This window comes from Centroberyx gerrardi, chromosome 23, assembly GCF_048128805.1.
Source record: "Centroberyx gerrardi isolate f3 chromosome 23, fCenGer3.hap1.cur.20231027, whole genome shotgun sequence".
Taxonomy (NCBI): Eukaryota; Metazoa; Chordata; class Actinopteri; order Beryciformes; family Berycidae; genus Centroberyx; species Centroberyx gerrardi.
Window position 1 is genome coordinate 9,336,016 of NC_136019.1, and position 27,989 is coordinate 9,364,004.

At 43.6% G+C, this 27,989-nt stretch overlaps 2 protein-coding genes across 2 annotated transcripts; one reads left to right on the forward strand and one right to left on the reverse strand.

Annotated features, from left to right (window-relative positions):
• Window positions 1–214: 214 nt before the first annotated feature.
• man2b2 (mannosidase, alpha, class 2B, member 2) lies at window positions 215–8,109 on the reverse strand. Its single transcript, XM_078291808.1, has 19 exons — window positions 7,975–8,109; window positions 7,609–7,755; window positions 7,371–7,476; window positions 7,075–7,247; window positions 6,750–6,865; window positions 6,238–6,415; window positions 5,607–5,805; window positions 5,192–5,382; window positions 4,660–4,831; window positions 4,252–4,388; window positions 3,571–3,848; window positions 3,158–3,349; window positions 2,776–3,019; window positions 2,454–2,564; window positions 2,171–2,363; window positions 1,456–1,602; window positions 1,161–1,273; window positions 847–964; window positions 215–489 (listed from the first exon to the last, which is right to left on the reverse strand). The coding sequence occupies exons 1-19, from the start codon at window positions 8,107–8,109 to the stop codon at window positions 386–388; spliced, it is 3,054 nt and encodes a 1,017-aa protein (XP_078147934.1). The 3' UTR covers window positions 215–385.
• Window positions 8,110–8,337: 228 nt separating this feature from the next.
• smim20 (small integral membrane protein 20) lies at window positions 8,338–10,177 on the forward strand. The gene is made up of 3 exons (XM_071909141.2): window positions 8,338–8,508; window positions 9,156–9,212; window positions 9,944–10,177. Exons 1-3 carry the CDS (start codon window positions 8,400–8,402, stop codon window positions 9,985–9,987), a joined length of 210 nt encoding a protein of 69 aa, XP_071765242.1. The 5' UTR covers window positions 8,338–8,399; the 3' UTR covers window positions 9,988–10,177.
• The last annotated feature ends 17,812 nt before the right edge of the window (window positions 10,178–27,989 follow it).

Sequence of the window (27,989 nt, forward strand, 5' to 3'; positions counted from 1 at the left end):
GGTGAGGGTGAATACCGTTCTCTGCTGCAAAACTGCCACCATTTATAATAAGGTTAATTAATCTAAATAAAAATGTAATTTTCTTAAATGTAAGTAGTGGAGATAGCGATATAAATATACTTTAGGGTTCATATAGGCTGTTGGATACCAAATGCTTTCTGAGATAGACATTTCAACAAAACAGTGACAAAAATATACATTTTATTTAGTGAGAGTGAACACAGACTCAAAATCACACTTAATCAACACATACATGCTTCATAATAAATCAACAAGCTGTGCGAAAACAACATTTATTAACAGTGCAACAAAGGATGAAATGATGAAAGCCTGTCACGATTAAAGGCTGATTATCTTCACAGAAGACAGAAGACAGCAGTTCAGGCTAGAAGTTGGTGGAGCTGAAGTGAACGAAGAAGGTCCTGATCTCTTTGGGTGAGATGGTCACATTGAAAGCTTCATCTCCACATCTGCAGCACCGGTTGTTCTCTGAGACACACAAAGAAAAAAAAACCATTTGTAAATAAGGGATAACGCTATCATTTCAAGGATAAATACACTGAGATTTAACTGAAAGGTAATTAATGACAAGATGTAAATTGCTGTTTCACTTTAGTAGAACATTTTCACTTTTCACAATATTAGTTTTCTGTGTTGAAGTTAAGAGTGAAATCTAACTCTAATTACACATTAACAGATGATCAATTAACCAATCTTTAGTCTCGCTGTTATCTTGTTTGCAGGGTAAAAAAACAAAACAAACAAAAAAACAAACAAACACTGATGACACATTATCAGACCCCCATTAGCAATGTTTAGACAGTTTCCATATGGAGTCTCTCTCACGTGTTTCTAAGCTATCTGCGGTCTTCCACTTCCACCTCTGGAGGCTGGCGACGTCCCAGGTTCCTGTGAGAGAACGCTCCTCCAGCACTCTCACTTCCCCCATGCCCCGCAGGACGTCCTGTTCACACAGCAAATGATCATTGAAAAAGAAAACAAATCGCATCGACCATGTTAACTTTACAAAACTGTAAACTGTGAAACTGAGCTTGTATTTGAAATTGTGTTTCCTCTTTCAATATTACGACATTAAAACATAGGAGAGCATTTTCATTGGCATGAATAGTAACACTTTAGTTATGATGTGAGTGCATTACCTTCAAGTTTATGGAGACTGGCTTCGATAGATCAGGGTCTTCCCCTTCCTCAAAGAGATGCATGATTCTCAACAGGACCCGATCATAGTCCGGCTCCGACCGCAAGTCTTTACCTACACATGAGGAACAGACTCAAACAAATCAGCGCCATGTTCTTGCTGTGAATTTCATAGATAATGGAACAATTTGGCTACGTATGTGAAAAATCAATACCTAGAAAGCTCCAAGCGACACAATACAGCCACTAAATATAGATGGACAGGATTGTGTGTGTCCAGTATATGGCACAGCTGACCTGAGTCTATGTGGCTGAGGTGGAGGCTGTGTGTGGAGTTGTAGTTCCAGCCGGGGATGCTGAGGCTCAGCAGGTGGAGGTTGGGCGGCAGGACCACCGGCTGCACTGGAGAACTTCCCCTGGGCTCCTTCTCCAGCCAGGTCTTCTCTGCACAGGGCAAAGACACAACGGTTTAACTATACAACAGATTGGGGAGCTTGGTCAACCAACTGAAACCTTACAGAGGCGTGTTTTGAAGAAGGCTAGTGCCGTTCTTGACTGTTTTCAGTGGTCAAACCCTTAGAGGGCAGCATGAGTGCTGAAACTCAAGAGTAAAAGAAACAGGGACTCATTTATCCCCACTGATCAATAAAGTATCAGATTATTCAGCGTTTACCCAGGTCTACTCACAATTTATATGTCACTCAATTTCTATCCAAAACAAATTTTATATGACTCTTTTTTCATATTATTGCCTACAGAAGAGGATTAGGGCCCATGCGAAAGTTTCTAACTTTAATCTCAGAATTCTGACTTTAACCTCAGAATCTCAGAATTCTGACTTGATTCTCAGAATTCTGAGATTAATCTCAGAACTTAATATGTTTTTTACACGTGGCCCAAATCCTCCTTGTAATTGTCAATGTTGGTTTGGCAGGAGTGTAACCGTTTAAAAAGTAGCCAAATACAGTTTTTGTCATGCAGCCCAACAGCGACTGCTGTGTAGCGTACTCACGCGGCTGGTCTATGGGCATGACCACAGGTCTGTGCTGCAGCTCTATCGCCTCCCTCTGGTAGAGCCGGGCGGTGGCGGTGACGGAGCCCAGCATCATCCACAGCGTAGGCCGGACAACCGAGCTGTCGTTGAGGGTCAGGTTGTAGCCGAGGTTCCAGGGGAGGTTGTTCCAAAGACGACGGTGGAGCATCACCTGGGGGAAACACACAGGGCGTTCACATGTGTTTCTGTGTGTGTGAGTGAACGAGACTAAGAGAGATGGGTGTGTGTGTGTGCGTTCTACCTCTAGTTGTCCATCGGCCTGGCTGGACACACCGTGGGCTCTGTCACTGAGGAGCACCAGTCTGCTAAGATCATCCTCAATGTAGGCTGCCCGAACCATGGGGAAGTAGTTCTGCAAAGTTCATATGATATATTCTATGATATACTGTATATATCACATTGTCATTTTAGTATGTTGCCACACATGCCCTGTATCTGTCGTAATGCACACACAGCTGGCTCTCTTTATGTGCAAGCCCTCTGGGGCTAATTGAAGAGTCTAATAGGCACGGAAATCCCTGGCAGCTGAAAGTCCAAAGAGACCAGTTTATCCAAGGCCTTACCCGAGCTAAAGTGTTATTAGTGAACTTCCGATACGTCCTCTTCATCATCTGGTAGCCATTGTCGTCGGTGTACAGGGTCCTGTTGTTCTTCAGGGTGGTGCTGGTCCTGAGGACGACCTCTGTGTTGACACGGAGGGGGCCCAGCGAGTAGGTCTGCTCCAGCCTGCGGCACATCAGCCTGCTCCTGAAGCCTTCTGGGACACGGGTGGTGATGGAGTAAGCGTAGTCCTCATCGCCTTCCTCTCTAGAAGACGGTGTGAGTGGATGCCAGAGTGTGAGCAGGAGGCAGAGAGGGAAGAAAAGAGGGAGGGAAGGAGTAGAGAGAGAAGGAAAGGACGACAACTAAGGCTGAAAGGTTACAGTGAAACTAGCCCTAACCCACCTGTAGAAGTATTGTCGGATCTCAGACACAATCTTGCCAGGGACAATCTCCATCTCCACAGCCTTGTAGGCCTTCACAGCCGAGCCGTTGGCAGTAAAGATGTAGTTATCAGAAATAGGCCCTGCTCTTACATCTCCATTTGCTCGGTACTCCCAGAAATCCTGCGTCATCCTTACTCTCCTTTTTGCTAAACTACCAAGGATGACAGAAAGGTCAAAGGTCAGAAAGTCACACAAGTCTATGATGTGACAGTCAGAGAATAGTATGGGGGCCTATGTGATCCACAAAAGGGACTCAAGTGGGATGAAACACTACTGTAAACTACTTCCTCTGTGGAGTGTAATTGCAACTATAACTACAAGGGGTGTGAGATAGTTAGACATTATTAAGATCTAATAAGCTTGAAATCTCACCAGTCAGTGATGCTGTGCAGCAGATTGGTGTCCTGGTCAAACATGAGCTTGTAACACTCACTCAGAACTGGCAGGAGCCTCTTCCCCGTTCTCTTCCAGTCCTGAACATTGCGTCTTTCTAACAGAACGCCTTTGGCTACATAGGTGGAGCCGCACTTGGGTCTTCCAGCGCACGGCTTCTCAGAGAACTTGATCAGGTACTTCCTGTGCTGAAGACCCCCCAGGTCCACAACGATGAAAAGGTCATAGGTCACATTGGACCCTGCTGACCTCTGGATCTGTTATGGACAGAGGAAGATAAGATACTGAATTATTTTCAGGCTGAGGACTCAGCATTTTTGAGGAATGACAGTAGAAATGCAAATCAATTCAATCACTTATGTACAGCTGGAGGAGTAATATCAATAAAAGCTTATTTGCCATTGTGCCACAAATATAAAAAACAGTTAATTTAGTGCAAAAGACACCTGGTAACTGTTTTATATTACAAATTGTAATATTGTATATTTCCTATCTAGAGACAAAAGAATTGTATCATACTGCAAGTTGGTGTGCAAGTTCTTGTTTTGATACTTAAGAATGAAGAATTTAACACTTTAAAACTATACATTCAAAATTTTGTCAGTCAAAATTAAGTAAAATGAAATGAAATAATACAACAGAATAAAAAATATACTTCACCTGTGCAGGCACAAGCTGTCCATCGTCATCAAAGACGGTTGCCATGGGGAAGGTTACCGTGACGTTGATGAAGGTGGTGATGTTCCATGCTAAAGGGTTGTAGACGATGACATGTTGCTCCAAAGCCTGACGAACGCCTGGCATGAGGAGATTAATGACCAGTTTACTTAATTTGACCTCAACTCTAGTGACCTAAACGTCTGAACAAACTCCTCATTGACAAATGTAGATGCAGCCAATGTGCTATAATAACTGTTGTTAAAGTGGATAATTGACCAGACTGCTGTGATACAGAACTCATTAATATTTGTTTTTACAGAGACGGTGCACATTCATCATCATTTCTGTAAAGGCACCAGCATTAGCCAGCTAATTTTAAGCTGTAGTCCTGTAGCAGGATGGCAGCACCTTTCCTATGGTATTGGGTGCTGAGGAAGCCGGGCATGCCGAGGTCGTGGGGCAGCAGGAAGAGGGCAGCCAGGACCTCCTCCACCCCCATCATGGCCTGGATGAGATGCTGAAAGTACATGTCTGCCACCTTGGGAGACTCGGTGCCAGTGATGCCATCGTGGTGCTGGACCTAAAAACACACACCAATAAAAAGAACATTTTGTGAGCTTGGAATTATAAGGCTCTGTCTGGGTTGAGTGAAGTTATTACTGACAAAAAACATAAGACCACACAAGCATAAAGTAGTATTCATATTCATATTCAATATTGATTCAATTTGCATTCATCTCAAACACGTTTGAAAGTCAAAAACATATATGACAGATATTTAAATCATAAGTATTATAGGCATAAAAACACTAAATTACAAATAAATATTACTTTACTTTTTGTGTCTGTATCAACTTGACCATGAGCAATAAAGTGATAATAAAGCCTCTTTCCATTAAATCCCTTTCCAACAAAGGAGTCAAGTATTTGGCCGGATCACCTCGGAGACGGCCCAGCGAAGCCCCTGGAGTTTGTTGAGGGCCCAGTCTTTTGCCACCGGTCCGTCAGGGAAGCTGATCCGGTACCGGGCAAAAAGAGTCTCCGCTGCACGCAGCTGGGAACTGGCCTGTCGCGCCACTCCTTTCAGAACATTTCGGGAGGCGTAAAACCCCGTCCATGCCTGGTGAGGTTCTGGGAAATAAAATACATTGGCCACAGTGGATAATACTGAATATTGATATATACATTTTGAACTACTGAATGTGGTACTATAAGACTGGAACTCTGAAGCAGAATAGAATACTGCTGTTAGAGCAAAAATTACCAACTGAACCATTTTCAAGTTCTGTATATTGATAAAGCCTATTGATTAGCAGGTGCTGCTTCACGCTATGTATTAGGATACAGGTACTCACCTGTGGAATAGGGTAGAAAGTCTTCGCTCCCTCTAACCTCCCAGACAAGATCTGATTGGTGGATGGCTTGGAAGTATTCGCTGAGAGTGGCGTACTGGACTGTCACTCCAAGCTCTTTGCTGTTCTGGTTGATGTAGTTCATTAAAGGGTCCATGTTGTTGAACTGCACTGATGAGTTGTAGAACTGTTTGTCGCAGCCCTGAAACACAAAACAATGGCAGAAGTGGGTTTGTAATATATGACAGATGTGGTAGGATAGGCCAAAAATACCAAAATTCATATACAGTCTCTCAGAAAACCCTAGAAGAGATGTTTTGAGCGCTGTTTTTGGAAAATCTAAATGAAACTGTGTGGAAACTAAGAGGAAAGTACACCAGGTTTCTTATCATTTTGGTAGCAGATGCTCCTAAAAATAAATTCATGCTCCCTCAAAATTAGAAAAGGAGCATGTGCAGATCTTGAAATCAAAAATAGGTATGGTGTTTTCGCAGATCATGCACCTACATTTCTTTCATTTCAACAGCACTTGTGCTCCTTGAAGAAAATGTCACTGTCGGGTCTTGGATACAAGGGCTCCATTGGATTTTACGCACAATAACGGGGTTGGGGTTGCAGGTTTCTATGGACTCACCCATGGCCAGAGCACATGGCTGGTCTTGAACCACGCGGCCCTCTGCTTGATGTTGTCTACCATGGTCTGGGCATAGGCGTGTACCGTCTCCTTGGTGACAGGCAGACTCATGTTGGGGTACACTCCATCTTTAGGGGGGTCGGGGAACAGGGCAACTCCGTTCCAATAGAAACCAGAGCTGAGACGGAAGAAGAACAGCACATTTTCCTTTCACTGACCACCCACAGTTTATCTATGCAATAATCCTACCTTTTTAATTTTACATAGAAATGGAATAACTTTGTATACTTGAAGTCAGTAGCTCATATATTTCAATATCCAGCATAAAACACTCTCTTGTCTGGTACTGATTAGGTAGGTACAGTATAAGTCTTTTATGGTGCAATTTAATTGTCCTCAAGGCAGTGTAAAGATCTGTTGTAGAATGATAATAGGTTGCCTTTCTGCAGAAGCATAAACAAGTACTCAAAATACACTACATAGTGATTCATTATAGCAATAAGGAACATCACCTGTTAGAGAAGGGCAGGTGGGATGGGGTGCAGTAGCTAAACTGGTCCATAGTGTGAGTGAAGATCTCCTGCTGCTCTTTCAGGGAGGGAGAACCTCTCCATACGAACTGCAACTTCTGCACCAAAAACAGAGATGAACAATACACAGTGAATATTTACCACCAAATACCGGTTAAGTACACACAGCACATGATAATGCCTTGCATTCGTTTCTGGAATACTCAATAGAACCCTAAGATTCTGAAACAGTATTCCCTTACTTGACTAAGAACGAACAAAAGCTAGTCACGGTAGTAATATGGGACAGAGCCATTGAGACTAATACCTTGTTTTTCTGCATGGCGTCTTTGAGGTCATAGTCAATGCGGGAGATGAGGTGGGCGTTGAACCCGGCCAGGGCGAAGAGGACAGGCGTGGTGGCAGAGGCTCCGAACGGATCCACGTGCCACGAGAACTGAGGACGCACCCCGAACGTCTCGTACAGGAAACCGTGGCCCTCTGAAACAGCACCCAGACACACAGAGCAAGAGACAGACACAAGCAAAGTGAATTTCTGGGTTACTACAGACTCCTTACCCCTGAATGTGATGATAACAGGGCAAAAAAAAAGTGTTTTACTACCTGTCATTTGCAGTATCTCATCGTCTAGATCAGTCACAGCCTCGTCGTGCATCACTTGGCCCCCGATGATGAACTCAAGTCGACCCTCTTTCACTAGCTGTCGTACCTAGGGAGAAAAAACATGACATATAACAAACCAAGACATACCATAACAGTTTTACTTATGTTTCTATGGAAGAGGGTATAGATTGGAAGCAAGTAGACTAAGGCTGCCATGCATTGATCTACATCTTCTTACTTGTTTCTTATGGGAGTCTGTGGCCACAGTGTCCCACCACAGTCGAAAGAACTCCTGCTCCACTGCAATGAACCTGCGGTGTTTAGCCTTTGACAGTTCCTCAGTAACACTGGTGTACACGTTGGCTGCATAGGCATGCATACTCTCCTGTGGAAAATACATATTCATCAGAAATAACTGTGGTTTTCTTAAGAGATACACAAATACTAGGCTACTCATCCACACTAGAAGGGATAAAAAATTTAACTTGGTACTTAGTTGTATTAGAAGTTGTGAACTGCAGACGATAATGAAAATTGTACACCATATGCTTGAACATCAAGTTATGTAAGTCTATTTATAAATCAAAGTCAAATCAAAGGCTACCTGAATAGTGTACACCCAGCCAACATCCATGTGGCTGTGAGGAATGACGAAAGTTTGAATTGGCATGTTTTCGTTTCCCATCGCATAAGAGTAACTGTAAAAAACAAAAAACACTAAAACGGCTAAAACTCTCATTTTTTTTTAGCCCGTAGAGAAACTCAATTCAACTTCTCAAAACTGCACAGACTTCCTTATTATTGTTGTGCTGCAGCATGTGACAGTCACGAGACACGCCCCTTTGGTACGGAACAGCAGAAAGGCCAAACTAGCTTGACGCCACTTCAATAACCCTCCTTCTTACAAACCCGGCTGAACACTGTTTATTTTGAACCTGCGCTTTAGTTTGGTGACCTTTTACCCCGGAAATACTTATAAACAGAGCGTACACTTGGAGGTGAAAGAATATTCTCCTATACGCCACAAAAATGTCAAAAAATAGGAGAATAACATTGATTTTTGGAGGTTTTGTAACGGCTATTGCCGCTGCATTTTACCCCATATTTTTCCACCCGCTCACACACTCAGACGACTACAGTGAGTAGTTTACAGCTTTCCTTCCATTTCAGTTGTACAACCTGCGTTTACAATATAATTCAGAGTATAAACTAACTGAAAATATTGTACCGTGTTGCTGAGTTAACGTTAAAAGCAATGTGTCTAATAAACTATAGCGAGCCCAAAAGATTAGAGCAAAGCAACGGAGAGATATTAGCCTGATGTTTATACTTCTTTTGAGATATAGCTATTGCTTTACTTGGCAAGAGAGACACGATTTTGGCAGTTATTAAGCTACTTAACCACTGTTTATGGCAATGTAGTGAGCTGGCAGTCGCCAAACTTATGTTCCCTAAACGCTTAACAAAAGCTCCTTAAAGTAAAGTGACCTAACAAAACAGCTACTCAAATAACCAGGCTAAAAACGTGGCCAAAAAATGAAAAGTGCTGCCTGCCCACTGGGAGCTGGGGAGTTTCCTATAAGACACCCATGGGTTTCCACTAGTTCTGTTCAAAAGTATAGACAAATAGATACTAGGACAAAGATGGAGTGATATCAGGAAAATGCAATTAAAGAGTCCACTGAAGCTCTAGCCTGTACGCTGTGTTGTAAAATCCTGTCTATGTCATTGATGTTGGCCACAAAAATCTTCCGCTGACTATACTTCTCTCTTCTCTCTGTTTAGAACAAGTCCAAAGGGCAAATCGGGCAGGAATCAACCAAGCAGATGTGCAGCCAGTGGGTAAGACACTCCTCCCTGCTGCCCTCACACTTCCCGCACCAGTGTGGCACTTGGTGGATGTGACCGGGGGGCAGTTTGGAGGAAATGAAAAAGATTGCATCCTCATTTCACCAAAGTGTTCATGCACGAATGCTGATGAAGGCTGGATCAAGCCGCAATGCGTTGGTGAAATGTTTTTGATCTATTCTTCCCATGTGACATAAAGCCATTTTGATTTTTGCAATGAGACCGAATGCCCTGGACAGAGCTATTGGTTTTGACTGGATCTTAATGTACACCTGTGCTGTTCTACACTGACCCAATCTAGCGCTCCTTCCCTTTTGTTTTTGTCTGGCGCAGTACTTGCAAACGACTCTTGTTTGTTTTACTTAATATGGAGCACCAGATGGGTGGGGTTTGCAGTATCAGGACAATATTGATAGTCATCTAAGTTTCAGTCTCAGAAAAGGACAAAACAGTACACTGAATGTCAATAAGTTTAAACTTTTAGACACCCACTGTGTTATCCAATGTAGCAAACCACGCCCAACTAGTACTTTGAGCATGTTAAATACAAAGATTTAATTGCAAATACTATTGAAACAGGTTTGGTGAGGACCTAGTGACCACTCCTTTATGTGTTATCCAAAACCTTAACAGTGGTATAATCTCCTCAAAGGGGAGAGGGAGGGGCTACACTTTCATACATAGCTAACAGTGTTGATTTCTTTTCTTATTTCTGTTGGCTAAAGGTGTGAAGATATGGTCTGATCCATACAAGCCTGCAGGAAAATGATGACCACTGACAGCTGACCTTGGTGATGACGATTCCAGAAACTGATGCGGATGAAGACTATGAGTGGAGAAGCCCCTGTTTGATGAGTGCTTCATGTGTGTGTGTGTGTGAGTGAATGCTTTGCAGAATGTGTGGTTTTGGTTGTTGGGTGTTTACTTTATCCTGTGAATAAAGTTTTAAATCCTTAGAACTAAAACTGGCTCCTTATAATGATTTGTTTTCATGCTATTTCTGCTTTATTGGACAGTGTATTTTCAAGAGAGACAGAAAACATGGGGTGCAAAGAGAAGCGGACATGAAACAAGGTAATAAATCAGATTGGAAACCACAAGACTCATAAATACATGGTACATTCCCCAGCTCACATCACTTCCACATGATTCTGCAGAACTTGAACCCACTGAGTACAACACATGACAAGGATGCAGTTCCCTTTGTGTCCACTAGGGACCGCTCCATGCCTGTCTGTTGACACAAAAGGCATTGGACTGAGTAATGCTTTGTTTGTGCATCTTTGATGTTTTGGAAAAACCTTGTGTTTCCAAAAAACCTTTCTCTGGTATGCAGGCTTTAGGAAATCATAAAAAACTACAGTGGTTTGTTTACCCATCCTGTTCACAACTATCTCTTGACATTGTATTTTGATTAAGTTGGTCTGAGGGTCATGAAACTTGTTTGACAGATGAGGGACAATGTCCAATAATTCACCGTATCTTATTCCACGATGGAAAAAAATGGAGGCAGGGTTTTTCCAGGACACATCATACTTTATTATCAATTGTCTTTCAGAGACAGGGTTTAACTGTTGGTGGGCTTTTGAAAGGGTATATGACTCTGGCAGCGTGTTGCCCATAGGCTGAAAGTATGGGACAGAGCTCCACGGTCTTCTTGTTCGAAATCCTAGTCGATGTGATCCAGACTCTCTTTACGAGTCCATGGGTGCTGTAAAAGCAGAGAATTCCAAAACTACCATTTTTCCCTGTACTTTTGTGGTTTCCTGACATTGACCAGCATCCCCTTTCAGAGTTTGGTCCACCAAAGTCCTTTTGGAGGAATGATAGAGCAAGAAAGAACTAAAGCATGTGTTTATGTTCCTACAGAGATGGTGCATTTTCAAAGCTGCCCTTAAATCTTTCATAGTCCTCGATGTAGCCTGTACTTTCGGATTTTTAGGACCGTTCGTGAGGCCCGCTGCCAGCAAAACCAACCGCCTGGGCCAGCAACAGCCACTCTCCCTCTCAACCCCCCAATCAACAAGCCCCATTGTTTATGAGAGGTTGTTATTGTTGGGCCGCATTCAGAAACAAGAGAAAACTCAAGAGCCTGGCTGCGCAGAGGCGTCCAAAGTAAAGAGCGCAAGGGGTGAGGGGGTGGTTAAGGAAAAACGAAAAGCAGAAATTCCTCTCATTCCCCGCTGGTGTTTTCCAGATTCCTCAAGCGACAGCTCCTCGACTGTGTGAGTGAAGTAAGCAACCGGAGGGGAAATTGAAGCGAACGGCGAGAGGAAGAGAACCGCATTCTTGAGGGGACGCGTCACCTACGCACAGAATAGAAAGACACTCAATCCCTGTTCCTCCGCCTGGCAAAGTATGCAACAGGTAGTGCAGCATTGGCCCCCAGCTTTTAGTCCGCCTTTGTTGTGAATCAGTGTTGGTGACAGTGAAAGTTTATGTCAGACGTGTTCTCGCTCCTTACATCTGTCTTTAGTGCAGCAGGCTTAGGGTCTGCACCACGCTTTATGGTTTTATGTTGTCTAGTCCTCTTTATGTGGCCCTTGTCCCATTGAGCTGGATATGTAGATAGACACCCTTCACTATAAAGCATTGAATAGGGTCACAGCCCACTATAAACCAACATGAACTCGACAATGTCGCCTCCGCAGCAGTTTTACTACCCTGCCATTAACCCATCACACAAATCTCGCCCATCTATTGAGGAGTTTTCGCCGAGCGGTGGCGAGTCCTCTCTCTGAGCGGTTTGTTAGGCGTGTGTTCAAGAGCAGCAGATAATTGGCCAAGGTTTCTAACTAATTGCCATGGGAACAAGGGTTGACAGACAGGCCACGGGGTTGGAGAAACAGCAGAGAGAGCGTTTGGGAAGGGGCGGGACGGGGATGTAAAATATGAGCAAACTTCTCGCCTAAAGTATGTCAAGCGTGGAGGAAGGAGCAGGGAGAATAGACACAGAAAATAACAAACAAACAAACAAGAGCTTTGAAGAGCTCCAAGAGCCTCCCCATGACAGTAATTGAAGACAGAGAATTGCGGCATTCGCTTTTGTCTGAAGAAGTTTTGGAGTCAATTTAGCAAGATTTCTTCTTTTGCTTTTCCTTCACTGGGCCTTTGTCAAAGAGTTGATTAGACCAGTGATTCTCAACCTTTTTCATATCAAGGACCCCTAATTCAGTCCACATTTGGGCCACGGACCCCCATTTGATGAGATTTTGTCTCTCAGACCCAAATCTGAGAATATTTTTATTGTTATATATGATTTTGTCCAGAATTCCAAGACTGTCTGTATTGTAGGTAGAAAGATAACAGTCAAACTATGACCAAAATAGTAATTCTTCTACATTCTCCCAATTGTAAATGAAATAACACTGAAGTGTAACAATTCATCAATTTGCTGGGGACCCTTGGTGGTCCCGGGACCCAACGTTGAGAACCACTGGATTAGGGGACATGTTGTATCATGTTTGTTAGGAAAACACTGTGAGGCAAAGTAGTGATCCGCAACTTTTTCATATAAATAAATGTCTATTTTATTACTCTCTATCACCAATTGATACCATACAATAGTGATTCAACCTAAATCCAGTTCATGAAAGCTTTTACATTCTATTCATTCCGTTCTAAACATCTGAGCGGGTCCCGGGAAAAATCGGCAAAAAGTGATGCGTTTTACGTTTACGGAAGCAACAACAGCGGCTTCTCTGGAATAAATATAAAAAGGTAAAAGAAATGTAAGAAGCCGCTGTCTACATTAAGTGTCTTTATCATTACAGTATCTTGGTCCAGCACCTACTTTGAAAAGAATCTTGCGGATTATCGCTTTAAAACAAATTCATTGCACACACACACACATGCAATCGGTTTTTCTCCACAAAACAATTAAGCAGGATCTACATTTCACATCTCAAATACAGTCTTTAACCTTGTAGAACAATGTACTGGAGCGCCGTCCACATTCTTGGGTTAGCAGGCTAACGGCTGTGGAAACGGATAGTATAAAGTCTGAAGCAACGTCTAGGAAAAAAGGCACCGGCCAGCCTCCCAGCAGGCAAGCGAGGCAAACTGCCCCAGTGACAGTGTGGTCTGGAGTGAGCTAGTGTTACATTTTGTGTGTGCATGTGCGTGTGTGTGTCTGTGTGTGTCATTCAGGAAAAAAAAAGAAAAAGAGAAGCATCTAGGTTTAGCAAAGAGGAACCCAGTATCCCCTCGAGACTAAACTGTGGTTCTGGGACTTACTGGAACTCCAAACGTCGTGTGTGTGCTTTTGTATTATCCTCATATTTGCCCGAAGCGGGACCGCAAATAGATAATTATGGTTTGTTTTAGGTTGCGTCTCAGCTGCCCAGTCGTGAAGGCATTGGAGTTCTGCTCTGCGGTGTGTGTTGTTTTGTTTGTGTCAGTAAAGTTCATAATTGAAACTGTGTGCATGGGCAGCCAATGGTAGAGAGCGGATGATGCAATGATGGTTTGTCCGCTCTCTTTTTCTTGCTGGTTGGCGCAGTTCAGGCTCATATAGAGACTTTTAATGAGATGGAAAGAAGAGAGAGAGGGTTTGATGTGTGCTTTTTTTCCCCATTTCATCCAGAGTGACTCATAATGAATGAGCAGCTAGGGGTTCGGTGTCTTGCTTAAGGACATGTCAGACGGGACACATGGCCGGTACAGGGATCAAACCTGTGCTAATCTTTAGTGCTAATTGGTCATTGATGTGGTCTTTCTGCACTGCGCTCTTCCCAGGGATCACCTGTCAATCAAACGGTGTGTCCAGTAGGCTACTGTTATGTCTTTTTCCTTGGATTTTCTGTTGATGAAGTGTGACTGTCTGTAGGGGTCCAGGGGATTTTTCTCAGGAGAGACCTACACAATACTGCGTGTTAAGGAAATGTCACAGATTCTGATTTTAAAGAATAATCTTCCACATCGCTCGGTAATGTAACAAGTATCTTCAGCCTGTGGGCACTGTATAGTTTGCTCTAACCTAGAGTTCACATTCAAATTATAGACTTCATTGTTCCTTATGAGAAATGTGGCTAGTAGCAAGGGGATACAATGCTATACAGTACATAATCACAATAAATAAATCATGCAGAAACATACAAATCACATTAAAATGGCACTGGGAATAGCAGTAGGTGAAATGATCAGGGAAGGGAAGGTTCAGCCCAGTGAGGGAAGACTCTCTAAATGTAACCAAGGTTATGTTTATGGCTAAACTCAATGGGGCCTTCTTCCTCTGAGGCTCCATCCAGTGAATGTGATTCAGCAACACCTCTGAATGGGCTGAATAGAGAGTTCTCAGATGTGTGCTGAAGAGGGCCAAACGTCTGTCGCTTGGCCCATGTCCAAATATGGATATGTAGGGGAAACGTTTGAGCGATTGGTCGGAGTTTAGGGTTGAAGAGAAAATGATGATCGCCTCAATCATTTCATTTTTTCAATGGACGGAGAGGAAAATCTTGGTTATGGACGCACCATCCTTCCTCTTTCAACATGGTGCTCCACGTTACACTGGTTCTACGGAACCCAAATATTAAGAAACCACAGTGGTTTTTAAGAACTGTTTGATTAACAAAGTTCAGCACGCACACACACACACACACACACACACACACAGAATATCATCCCTCCTTGCTCTCGTAGCTGACTGAAACATTGTTACCCATCCTAAACACACACCATTACAGCATCGCCGTCTGAGTTTGTGCACCGCTCGGCCGTCAATCACGTTATATAGCAGAGTTCCGTTTTACAGTCCCATTATAATCTTAAAAATTTCGTATGCACTAAAACAGCAGGGCGACTGTTGATTTAGGCAACGTTACTGACGAAGAGGGCCAGAGCTGTAAGCAATCACGCTGTTCTTCAAAACCTCGCAGAAAGGCTAAGAAAAGAGGGGAGCAGAGAGGGTGGGGGGGGGGGGGGGGGGGTGATTTATAAGGCACCTTAATACTTGACACGTTCATTTGTGAAAATAAGTCTGTGGCCTATCAAAGCCATCCCTCACATTAAAAAACCATGGAAAGCTCTTTTAAACTGCTTTTATACTCCTTTGGCCAATTTTCATTCATATTTCCTGGCGCGGGGCTTTATTCCCCCTCGGTCTCAGGGACTGTATTAAAACAAACAGCTGAACCCCCAGACAGCGTTTAAAAATTATATGTGTAGTGAACAATACAGAGGGTATGTAATTTAACAGGGATTTTTTAACAGCACATAATGCAATGAAAGAGGACAAAAATGTAAAATATTATGATTTGATGTGACTTACTGAGTGTCTTGTTTGAGTTGGACTCAACGTACCACTGATTCACAATGTTGAAAATACTCAAAACACTCCCCTAGCCTTTCTAACGGAGCTAGCTGAACTGTATCCTGTTATTAGTGGTTTACACACAGAGCAGACTAATTCAATAAGTCCAACCTATATCCTGTTGCATACCAGCTGCATAGGATGAAACGGCTTTTGGATGGATGTTTAGCGATCACGACGGCGCGTGATGAGTCATATTTGGTGTATATTTTCATTGTAGTGTAAATGGTGTGTGGGTGCGCGGACACGCTCTGCCTCCGTGTTCCTCGTGGGTTTTCATTAGGGCCTTGCGGATGACAACAGAATATATGACTTGGCTCGGGCCGGGAATTCTGGGAAAGTCATGGAATTTTGGACGCCTTGACGGAACACAGGCTGTCCGCTCTTGGCCCGTTCCCCACCGAGAGGAGGAGGGGGAGGAGGAGGAGGAGGAGGAATCCTGCTGCAGAGTGTGTGTGTGTCTCTCTCTCTCTCTCTCTGTGTGTGTGTGTGTGCGGTGGGTTTTAAGGACATCCTTAGGGAGCTGACCCAGAACAATGACAGGTTTACAACACAGCACCGGGCAGGCGGGATCACATGTGGCTAATATCAAACAGAGCCATGCAGGATCGCACTGTGAGTGCTAGTGCAGATTTGACACCGTCGGACCGTCCTGGTGGTTAGACAGGCTGGTGATCTGTGTGTCTGTCCAGGCCAGGCTTCGATCTGCTCAATGCATTTACCATCCTTAGCCAAAGAGTCCTTAGGAATCCATTCAGTCTCTTGTATTTTGGAACAAGTGCTTTTTGGGGATTTTTTTGAGTCCAGTTGGACAGTCTAATAGGACTGTTAGTCATCCAATAAGAGGTAATAATATGGTGTCTTGTGTGCAGCTGTAACTCTTTTAGGTGCTGGCAAAATCCAAGAAAACAAAGTCCATGAATAGCAGATATGCCGCACACTCAATCAGCCATAGGCTGACTTGTTTCAATTAATCCTTTTAAATTCTTCATAAGTCAAGTTAAAATGCTAGTGTGAATGGTTGCTCGTTATTAACGTCTTTTAGGAGAGCCCAGGGAAGGAATTTTTTAGGTTAAGATTATGATATATTGTTATATCTTTTTGAATACTTTGAAAGCCAAGGGATTTTTTTCACGATTGCTTGCTCACGAACTTCATTATTTCCTTCACTTTGGTTGTGTGTGTGCGATGGATGGTCAAAAATAAACCATGGTCATGTCATGTGCATAACCCTAAACCTAACCACAGGATTAAATAGCACCCATATGCACTGATGTCAGTAGGAAATTTGCAAAAAAAAATAAAAGATTGAATAGCATGCATAAACCTCATCCTCATATTCTATCCAAAGGGTATGCTTCTGCTATTGAATGCCATCCACAAAAGAAAGCCGCACCGAGATGAAAGTAGAGTAATATCCCACCTGAGCTACAAATGATCTCTCCCTTTGGGCTATGAGCTTACTTTGTGGTCTCCCTCTCCCTACTCCCTGCTCTCCTCATCCATCCATCCATCGCTCCGCTCCTGCTCCATTCAGAGAGAGAGGGAGAACAAACCACATGTTTCAGTGCGGAATCCTGGACGGGCAGCGTCCCAGACCAAAGTACCTCCAGCTCTCCTGCCCCCCTGGCATCACTTAGTCCTACCCTGTCATTAAGCAGAGGGTTGGATGGTTCGTGTTGGAACGCAGCCCTTTGTTTGAGAAGGATGGGTGCGGAGGGAGAGGGAGCGAGGGGGGGGAGGGAGCGAAGGGGGGAGGGGGGGGGGTAGAGAGGTATGATGTCATCTCAGGTCGGGTTTGGAACCGGGCCGGGACCTGTGGTGGCTGTAACGGTGTTGCCTTTGGGCTTTGGAACAGGAAAAGTGAGTGCATGTCAGTGTGTAGACGGGGATGGAATGATGGAATATGGTGGTGAACAGGAGCGTGTGTAATTTGGTGTGTGTGTGTATGTGTGTTCACGTGCATGCGTGTGTGTGTGTGTATTTGATGTGTATTTGGATGAGTAAATATGTGCCTTTCTATGTTTGGTCCTGTGGGCGCGTGTGTGGGTACATGTAACTTTTACTAGCCTGTGTATATGTGTGTGCGCGTGCATGCATCTGTGTATATGTGTGTGTGTGTATGTGTGCGGGTTTGTGCTAGCCAGTGTGTGTGTGTGTGTGTGATTGCGCGCTTGCTCGCATGCGGTCGGAAAAGTATAGGCTGTTTTATGTTGCGTTCGCTCTTTGTTTCAGTGTTTCTTTAGTGGGTGGATGGTTGAATGAATCATTTGGACAGAGGCTGAGGTATCAGATAGAGTGGTTTGGCTTGGAGGAGAGGGGAGAAGACAAGGGAGAAGGAAAACCAACTTGTACTTGTGGCTTCTGGATTCCCTAAGCGCACTGCATAGTGATGTCTGTCTCCCCCCCACTACCTCTGGACTGTGGGGCATATCAGATACGCCACGGACAACAAGGGTTTAAAGCAACTAGATATTTGTGCTCAAGTACTGTACTTATGTACAATTTTGAGGTACTTGTATTTTATTTTAGTTTATTTTACTTTACTTTGATGGGTTCAATTCCTACTGTGTGGACTCATGGTGGGCCCACTGTAAGGTGCTTTGGATAGAAGTGTCTTCTAAATGGCTCATGTTATGTTATATTATGTGATGTCATGTCATATCATGCCATGTCATGATGTTATGTCATGTCATGTCATGTTATGTTATATTATGTGATGTCATGTCATGCCATGTCATGATGTCATGTCATGTCATTCATGTCATTCATGTGATGTGATGTCATGTCATGTCATGTCATGTCATGTCATGTCATGTCATGTCATGTCATGTCATGTCATGTCATGTTATGTCATGTTATGTTATGTTATGTTATGTTATATTATGTGATGTCATGTCATGCCATGTCATGATGTCATGTCATGTCATGTCATTCATGTCATTCATGTGATGTGATGTGATGTGATGTGATGTGATGTGATGTGATGTGATGTGATGTCATGTCATGTCATGTCATGTTATGTCATGTTATGTTATGTTATATTATGTGATGTCATGTCATGCCATGTCATGCCATGTCATGATGTCATGTCATGTCATGTCATGTCATTCATGTGATGTGATGTGATGTCATGTCATGTCATGATGTCATGTCATGTCATGTCATGTCATGTCATGTGATGTGATGTGATGTGATGTGATGTCATGTCATGTCATTCATGTGATGTGATGTGATGTGATGTGATATCATGTCATGTTATGTCATGTTATGTTATGTTATGTTATATTATGTGATGTCATGTCATGCCATGATGTCATGTCATGTCATGTCATGTCATTCATGTGATGTGATGTGATGTGATGTGATGTGATGTGATGTGATGTCATGTCATGTCATGATGTCATGTCATGTCATGTCATGTCATTCATGTGATGTGATGTGATGTGATGTCATGTCATGTTATGTCATGTTATGTTATATTATGTGATGTCATGTCATGCCATGCCATGCCATGTCATGATGTCATGTCATGTCATGTCATGTCATGTCATGTCATGTCATGTTATGTCATGTTATGTCATGTTATATTATGTGATGTCATGTCATGCCATGTCATGATGTCATGTCATGTCATGTCATGTCATGTCATGTCATTCATGTGATGTGATGTGATGTGATGTGATGTGATGTGATGTGATGTGATGTGATGTGATGTGATGTCATGTCATGTCATGTTATGTTATGTTATGTTATGTTATGTCATGTTATGTCATGTTATTCCACGTCACACTACGTAATGTTGCGCTGGTTTACGATATACGGTATGTTACTTTACACTGTACTGTATTGTCTTGTGTCACTTGAATATTTCATGTTAATTTCATTTTAATTTGGGGCCATTTTATACTTTTACTGCTAAACATTTCAAAGAAAACATCTTACTTCTTCCTCCAGTACATACATCTTACCCCTGCAGTTGCCAGTTGCCTTTGAGAACAAGGTTTTTCAGTGAAAGCACGTGATCAGTTCATGATACAGATGATGTATCTTTTGACTCTCAGCCATCTTTTAGAGCAGGCGATCAGAGCGGACCTAAATGGACCTCTGACAACTTGACCGGACGGCTGACTTGATGGACGGTAAATGGCTTGGAGAAGAAACACTTCCTAGCACTGAAGAACATTTTAATGACCATGTATTTTTTACTGAAGACACTTAGTACATTTAAAGTCTGTCACATCAATACTTTAACTTATGTTGAATTTTGAATGGAGAACTTTACTTTTACCAGAGTGCTATTGCTTCACGATATTCTTACTGGATTTGTGAACCCCTTCCAAACACTGTGTACAGTGTGCTTAATAAACTGAAATGGTTTTGTGATTTTACAATTTTCTGAATATGGTATCAAACACTATTTTAGTTTAGTGATATGAGCAAAAGAACTAGAGACACAGTTATCCCCACTGCAGCTAAATTGCTTAATTTGCATATGTAATGATGCAGCCTTGCAAAAACTGTAAAAATGCCTTTATGAAAACCTATTGACTCCCTCTTTCATCTTACCAGCTGGCACTTTCTTGATGTTTGTATGTATGGTATATAATGGAGTGTGTTTTACTGTAAACCCTGTCTACAACAACATTGTCCTGACTGGATAATACTGAATTGATGAAATCTTAATTCAGTCCAATTAAATTCAGTACAGTTCAAAAATCCAGTTGAAATGAACAGGGTTGAATTGGATTTGAATTCAGATTTCATTTGTTCAATTCAATTCAATGTATAAAATGGACATATTGTGGTCAACATATTGACACATTCATGCCAAATGCAAATTTTTAAGGAAGTGGACTTGCTTTGCACGTACAATGTTATTCCGCATATTTATTACAACATTTATTATCACTGCCTCCAATAATATTTAGATGGAACGGGACCGATATGAGCAGAGTTCCAATAACAGAGATTAAGTGCTCTGGGGTGATTGTGCAGCATTTTTGAGGAGAGAGGCCTTTGCCTAAGTAAACTCAGCCGAACACTAAGGAATTGCGCTCTGGAACGTGGTGGTGTAACCGGAGCGCGGGTTTGGGAATAGCCCGAGGGAAGTGGGCTCAGTTTTCCAAAAGTCTCTATCTCCCGCGATAGGTTGTGTGATTCGAGGAGGAGCAACCATGGCCTCTGGCTTTTTGTGTGTGTGTGTGTGTGTGTGTGTGTGTGTGTGTTAAACGGGGGAAGTGGACGGAGGGGCTTACAAGAACGGTTAAGTCAGGAAAACAAGCCTCAGGAAACCCTATACCTCACTCTGGCACCAACACAGACGTTCTTTCTCTCTCTCTCTCTCTCTCCCTCTCTCTCTCTCTGTCTGTGTCTCTCTACCATAACATATGCCATTTGTCCCCCTCCTCTCTCTCTCTCCCTCTCTCCCTCTCTCTCTCTCTCCCTCGCTTTGTTGGTGCGTTGTTATTTCTGTGGCCCAAACATTCCTCTCTTTATTTTGCCTCATTTTTTTTCACTTTTTTTCTCTTTTCTGCACCGCACTGTCATGCTCTTCGTCTCCCATATTCCCATTTCTCTCTCTCTCTCTCTCTCTCTCTCCCTCTCTCTCTCTACCACTTTCCCTCTCTCGCTCTTTCTTTGTGCGTGTCGCTCTCTCTCTCTCTTGCTGTATCTCTCTTCCCTCTGCCTGTACTAGAGAAAAGGAGAGAAGGCAACAGCAGACAGAGCAACAAGAGAACAAAAGCTACACTTGACACTTGGTGCTGTTGAGGAAACAGCGATGACCTTGTTGAGAGTTCAAACCTCATGCCAAGCATCTCTCTCTCTCTCTCTCTCTCTCTTGCTTTTCTCTCTTTTTTTTCCTTTCTTTGTTGGTGGTTGCTGCTTTTTGATTTCTTATTTCTGTGCCTCAAACATTTGTCTCTCTATTCTGGCTCGCTTTTGCCTATTTTTGCTTTTTCCACTCTTGTGTCAGGCTCTTCACATCCCAGATTGTCAATTTTCTCTCTCTTTTCCTGCCTCTCTCTCTCTCTCTCTCTCTCTCTCTCTCTCTCTCTCTCTCTCTCTCTCTCTCATACAAATACATACACACACTATCCCCCTCTCTCTCTCCCTCCATCTCTATCAGTTCAAATCAAAGATGCTTTGTTGGCATGACAGGGCACAAATGGATGTTGCCAAAGCGCTATTGTACATCACTCTATCACTCTCTCTCTCTCTCCCTTTGTCTCGCTCTTTCTCTTCCTCTTTCTACCTCTCAAACACACACACACACTCACACACACACACACACACACACACACACTTCCCCTGCCTACACTCCTTTATCTTATCCCTTTTCCACCGTCCCTAATGCCCTTGTCTGTTTCTCTATCACCCCCCTTTTCCTTTTTTCAAACCCTGCCTTTATCCTTTTCCACTGCTTTTCTCTGTCTGTCCTTCCCTTTCTTCCCCTTAACTCTCTGGGACCCCCCCCACCACCCCACCCCACCCCAACCCACACACACACACACACACACACACACACACACACACCTACCACTCCCCCATCTCTCTCCCCTCCTTATTTCCATCCATTTTAGCCAGCATCTGCCCCCAGCTCTTTTTCTTCCCCTTCTCTCTCCCCCTCTCTCTCTCTATCCCCATCTCTCCTGATACCTCTCTTTCTCTTTCTCCATTTTTCTCCATCCATCACTATACGCCTCTGTCTCCATGTCTCTCTCTCCATCTCCACCTCATCAACTTGTCCTCTCTCTCTCTCTGCTCTCCCCCGCAATTCCTCCTTCTATTTCCTCTTCTTTTCTTCTTGCTCTTTCTCCCTCTGTCCCTCCCTCTCCAGCTCTCTCCTCAGTGTGTGTGTGTGTTAGAGTGTGTGTGTGTGTGTGTGTGTGTGCGTGTGTGTCTGTGAGGGCAGCAAGTGGTCTGGCCTGCCTGCAGGCATCAACAGCACGGGGGGCACTGCCTCGGGCTGTGTGTGTGTGTGTGTGTGTGTGTGTGTAAGTGTATATGTGTGTGTTTTATACATGTGTGTGTGTGTGTATGTGGCTGATTGGCACAGTGCCCAGACCCACCTCCTGTGGCGAAGCCCACTCCTTTCCTTCTTAGCAGTCTGGCCTGCTGCCCAGACTGACCCTCACACACACACACACACACAGATAGAGACATGCAAACACACGCACAGATAGACATACACTGACCGTCACAAAGATGTGGACACACAAATACAGAGATAAAGACGCACACACACACACACACACACACACACACACCACAGTAGAAAATCACCTATGCAACACCACCTGTGTGTTTCTGTGTATTGGTGTCTACATTTATCCCTGTGCTTGAGTTTGTGTGTTTGTCTTAGTGCTTGCCTGTGGCTATATGCATTGTGCCTACAGTGTGTGTGTGTGTGTGTGTGTGTGTGTGTGTGTGTGTGTGTGTGTGCGTGCGCGCGCTTGAGGGTTTGCCTGGCAGCCAGTGTTTGTATGCACATCACACACAATGGGCCCGGCTTCCACTAACTCCCATTCTACAAATTGATGTGTATATCATACAATTTAGGATGTTTACAATAGATTAACTCCAAAACAAAAAAATATGGCTCTGCTCTACATTAAAGGGAAATTCCACCCTCAGACACTCTCACACTGTTATGTATCATCAGTCTGTGATGTTCAGTGTACCGCATGTATTATTTTGTTATACACATACATACATTATTTTTGTGCTTTCCCTCGACCTGCCTCATCTACTTCTACTTCAGTTAGTTATTTCCTACATTTCCAAAAATGCCCCTCCACAACCACAAAAGAACGGGTGTGAAATTGTTGCGTTCAGCTGTAAGTTATACATGTAGGTGGAGAGAGCCATTGTGATAACATAGTAAGAGCAGGAGAGAGCGAGAGGTTTTACAGTTGAGAAATGTGAAAGTCGCGCCCCTTACTCAAAACAGCATCTCTTCTACCATGGATTTCTCCCTGTGTGATTGTTGAACGTCGGTGCAAAATAATGAGTAGAAAGAAGCCCTCTCTCTTTGATTCTGAGGGACAGACACCAAAACCTGACATTTACTGTTGATGTTTTAGATTGCTGAAAACATTTCTGCTATTAAACTCCATTGTAGCTGCACTGGAAATATCTTGATGTGATGTCACATAGTCCATGTTTGGCCAGTATCTGCAGACATAAGAAAAATACTGTTAAAGGACAACTCCAGCCTGATTTTTAGTTTTTGCTCATTTTTTCCATTTTCCATCCCTGTAATGTTAAAGGGTAACTTCTGTATTTTTCAACCTGGACCCTATTTTCCCATCTTTTTGTGTCTAAGTGACTAAAGGGGACAACAATTTTTGAAATTGGTCCAGTATTGAGCAAGATCGCTTCAGCCAGCAGCCCCGAAACGAGCTGCAATGTAATCCGACGGGGCAAATGTGAACCGTCAATGTACGTCCACTAAAAGTGCTTGTTTTTGCCACTGACAGGCTCTGATTGTTATTATAAGTGTCTGACAACATTATGGAAAGGACCCTACATGAAACGTTTTTCTTTACCTTTCGCTTGATCTGGTCTGTGTGTAACCAAGTCTTGCGATAGTTGAGCACTTTTAGTGGACGTACATTGACGGTGCGATTTGCCCGTCGGATTACATTGCAGCCCCTTTCGCGGCTGCCGGCTGAAGCGATCTCACTCAATACTGGACCAATTTCAAAAATTGTTGTCCCCTTTAGTCACTTAGACACAAAAAGATGGGAAAATAGGGTCCAGGTTGAAAAATACCGAAGTTACCCTTTAAATCTGACAGTTTTAACATACATGCGCTATAATTAGAAATACATTTAAATCAGTTTTGCCATACCTCTCTGGCTCATTCACTTCCATTCAATTCCAAACAGCATAGAAAACAACTCCGGAGACTTCCAATTCAGTGGGTAAAGGCAAGCCATCACTGTGAACAAGAATTGAGAAATCGCGTTTTGCAAAATTCAGAACAGAATGTTAATATCAGGCTATAAACTTTTACGTTTTGAAAGTAGCTCAGCTCATATTAATGTGTGCATTCGGGAACATGGCAAGAGCTGGACTGAGACAGGAGGGGGCTTACTTCTGCTCTCTGCTTGTAAACAAAACAAGCTAAAGCTGAAGTTTCCGGTTCACTATGTGTCCGATTTCCACTTTTTCCTCTCCACTATAAAACGTCCAACCAATAGCTTTCAATAGCATTCTCTTTGGTTACGTTAGGACCCGCCTTCTGTCAATCACAAGCCATTCAAGCCAGCATCCAAAGCAAAGCAAGATGCTACCGCCAGCTATAGTCCATAAAATGAAATGGAAAATAAAGCTTGATTTTACAATTGCAGCTTCAAATTTGTGACCTCTTCTTTACTGGGAGTGACTCGTAATATTTAGACAGCGTTTATGTCAAAATATTCGCTTTGAAAAACAACTAAGACGAGGGAAAAATAGCAAATATCTCATAACGTGATAAAAGCACTGGAAAACGATCTGCAGTGATATTAAACAGTGAGGGGAACGCAGGAAATGAGCAAAAACTCCAATCACGCTGGAATTGTCCTTTGGAGTGTTTTCGGTTTGGATTTTTCCTTTAACCCCCATATAAAAGTCAACAGGAACTGGTTGAGCGATGGGTCTTAAGTGGAAGCAGAGGAGGACCAGTTAGTGTTTTATCAGCCCTCTGGCACATCTTGCACCGCCGTGTCATTCTTTCCATGTTATGGTCAACTGGCGTGTGGCTGCTGGCCTCCTCACTCCCATATCTGCTGCTCGAGGGCCAGACTTTAAAAATGTGGAGAGCCGTCTCGTTCTCGCTCTCTGTCGCAGCGTCGGTGTCTCTCTCTGTCTTTCTTTTACTGTCTTTCTCTCTCTCTCCCTCCCTGAGCTATCACCCCCTTCAGCCCACAACTAACTCTTTTCTCTCCTCTAACTCGACATGGAGCTAAACTGACAGATAGCTGGAGATTCAGAAAAAGAGAGAGAAAGAGAGAGAAAGAGAGAGAGAGAGAGAGAGCGAGCAGAAGTCGTCCCAGATCCTTTCCCCAGATGTAATGCAAACGAAGGCCAGCGCCGGGCCAATAGCAAACCCCGGCCGCTCGTTCCCTGACACTTGGATGCCAGCGCCTCTGTGGTTTCAACCAATGAGCTCACCCTCTTGAAAATAACAGCAGTGACATCACCGTTTTGGCCCACTGTCGCTCCCACCCAGTCAGGAGTCAGAGGTAACCCGCAGCGAAGGGAGGAAGAGACTAAAAATGAGCGGAAAGAAAGAAAGGGAGAGGGAAAAGACGGAAGGGAAGATGGTTTTTATTTAAAGGTAATAGGGCTGGTTTATAAGCATAGGAAGGGGAAGGAGAGGGTGAGGCCCGATTAAGTACAGACAAGGCAGACACACACACACACACACACATACATATTTTTCTGCAAACCTAAAGCAGAAAGTAGAAGGTGTTTTGGCTCACTTTTCATCCACATCTAGCAGCATTCCTGCATGAGGGAGGTTGGAATGGTTTCGGTTTTGTTTCTGGGTCAGAGAGTCGATGGCAGTGTCATTTTGTTGAGCTGGTCTGATTAATCAAATTTTCTTTTCCTCTTCTCAGATTTCAGTCCGGTTGTGATTGGGCTTTTTGTTTGTTCCGTTTTAGTCCTCCCTCTTTCTCTCTCCCTCTCTCTCTCTCTCTCTCTCTCTCTCTCTCTCTCTCTCTCTCCCTCCCTCGAGGTCATCGTCTGACTCAGCAGCTGTTGTCGATGACACCTTCTCGTGTTGATCTCCTGACCTTTCACCTTTAACCTCTGCCGCTCCAGTCGCCATCCAGGAACATCACACATATCCCACACACACACACACACACACACACACACACACACACTCAATTTAATGGCCAGTAAACATCTTTCACACCCCCTGACACACATCTACACAGACCTCCACACACACACTCACACACACTTATAAAAGATGTCTAATAAGCTTCCAGACCAATAAAGTGATGATTGATGTTCAGTGTCACTTCTCTTTCCATTAGTTAGGAAAGTCTGGCGCTGCTAGTAGCAAATTCAAATCACTTTGCTGTCAGATCATGCATCAGATCACGTCCTCTTTGCTTGGTTGTGAAAGGGATGGAGAGCAAATAAGAGATTTCAAACAATGTCAACAAAGATTTGACATCAATATTTGACCATGTTGCAGGTTTGCCAAAGGAGGAACAGATTTGTGTCAGGTGATATCGGGTCGGGGTTCGGCCTGTGGGGTTTTCTGAGGTCAGGTTTTCTTTTTTTTTTAACTGCCAGCCTTCCGGTCACAAGCTCACTTCTTTAACATTGAGGGGGTTAAGGTCACCCTCCGCTCCCCGTGATGTCATGTTTGGTGATGGGGCTTGGGGGGTGCCGTGGGGACTGTATGTGTGTGTGTGTGTGTGCGTCAGTGGGGGGAGGGGGGGGGACCGGGGGTGCATCCTATTTGTTTGTTTTGCCCTCCAGACGTGTCCGAGAGCAGATTAAGGGATTTAGCCGGGGGATGGTACGGTGGGGGGGGGGGACTTAAACTCCTCACCCATCAAAGTGCCTGGTCAAATTAACAGATACGAACACACTGAGGGGGGTCAAAGCAATCAACAGAATGCTCCTTTTTTTTTTTTTAAGATGCAGCAACATTAGGGAGGGATGGATGGATGGTAGACAAAAACGATGGAGGGGCGGTTGAAGGGTGAAGTTGTGGGAGAAGAGAGGGAGTCAGGGATCCCAGTAGTCGTGTGTCAGCACATGGATACGTCTTACAGCCGTCTGATCTGGTCTTGTTTCAGTGCTAATCCCAACCTGGAGCGCCAACAGAATTAGGGAACCAAAATCTGCAGCTTTGCCAGCCTTTGCATGCAACGCCTTTCTTAGACAACAGGAACCTACGGGTAGAAACGATCTTATCACTGTATCCTTCTACTGTGCCTTTCATGTTGTCTTAATTACATGTCCCCAATGGTTCATAGCAGTGTAGATATTATTAATTGTATAACTATTATTATTAGTTGCAGTAGCCTATTTATTATGTCATGCTTTAAAATCACAATGTAATCTATTTTCCTTTTTCTGCGATGCAAAATCAAACCCATTTAATCATTTTAGAATGAACAAAAGGTAAAGAGGGTGACAAAGATAGATGCTACCGCTCTATCTCCCCCCCACTCTCTCTCTCTCTCTCTCTCTGTCTCTCTCTCTCTCCCTTTTCCTGTTCTTGTTCTTGCTTTTTCTTTTTTTCTCATTTGGAAGTGAACACAAAACACACTCGGCAGCACCAGCCTGCCACGCTTATAGGAGGGGTGTATGTGTGTGTGTGTGTGTGTGTGTGTGTATGTGTGCGTGCGTTCAGTGGGGTTATAGGGGGGTGGGGGGGTGGGGGGGTGGGGGGGTGGGTGTAGCTGAGGGGGTGCAAACAAATGAAACGAACGCCAAGC

Coding starts and splice junctions, on each gene's coding strand:
- smim20 (XM_071909141.2), top strand. CDS start 8,400: ATGTCAAAAAATAGGAGAATAACATTGATTTTTGGAGGTTTTGTAACG. Junction 8,509..9,155: donor CACACACTCAGACGACTACA/GTGAGTAGTTTA, acceptor CTCTCTGTTTAG/AACAAGTCCAAAGGGCAAAT. Junction 9,213..9,943: donor AGCAGATGTGCAGCCAGTGG/GTAAGACACTCC, acceptor TGTTGGCTAAAG/GTGTGAAGATATGGTCTGAT.
- man2b2 (XM_078291808.1), bottom strand. CDS start 8,109: ATGAGAGTTTTAGCCGTTTTAGTGTTTTTTGTTTTTTACAGTTACTCT. Junction 7,756..7,974: donor GCTGGGTGTACACTATTCAG/GTAGCCTTTGAT, acceptor TATTTTCCACAG/GAGAGTATGCATGCCTATGC. Junction 7,248..7,370: donor TGAGATACTGCAAATGACAG/GTAGTAAAACAC, acceptor GTGCTGTTTCAG/AGGGCCACGGTTTCCTGTAC.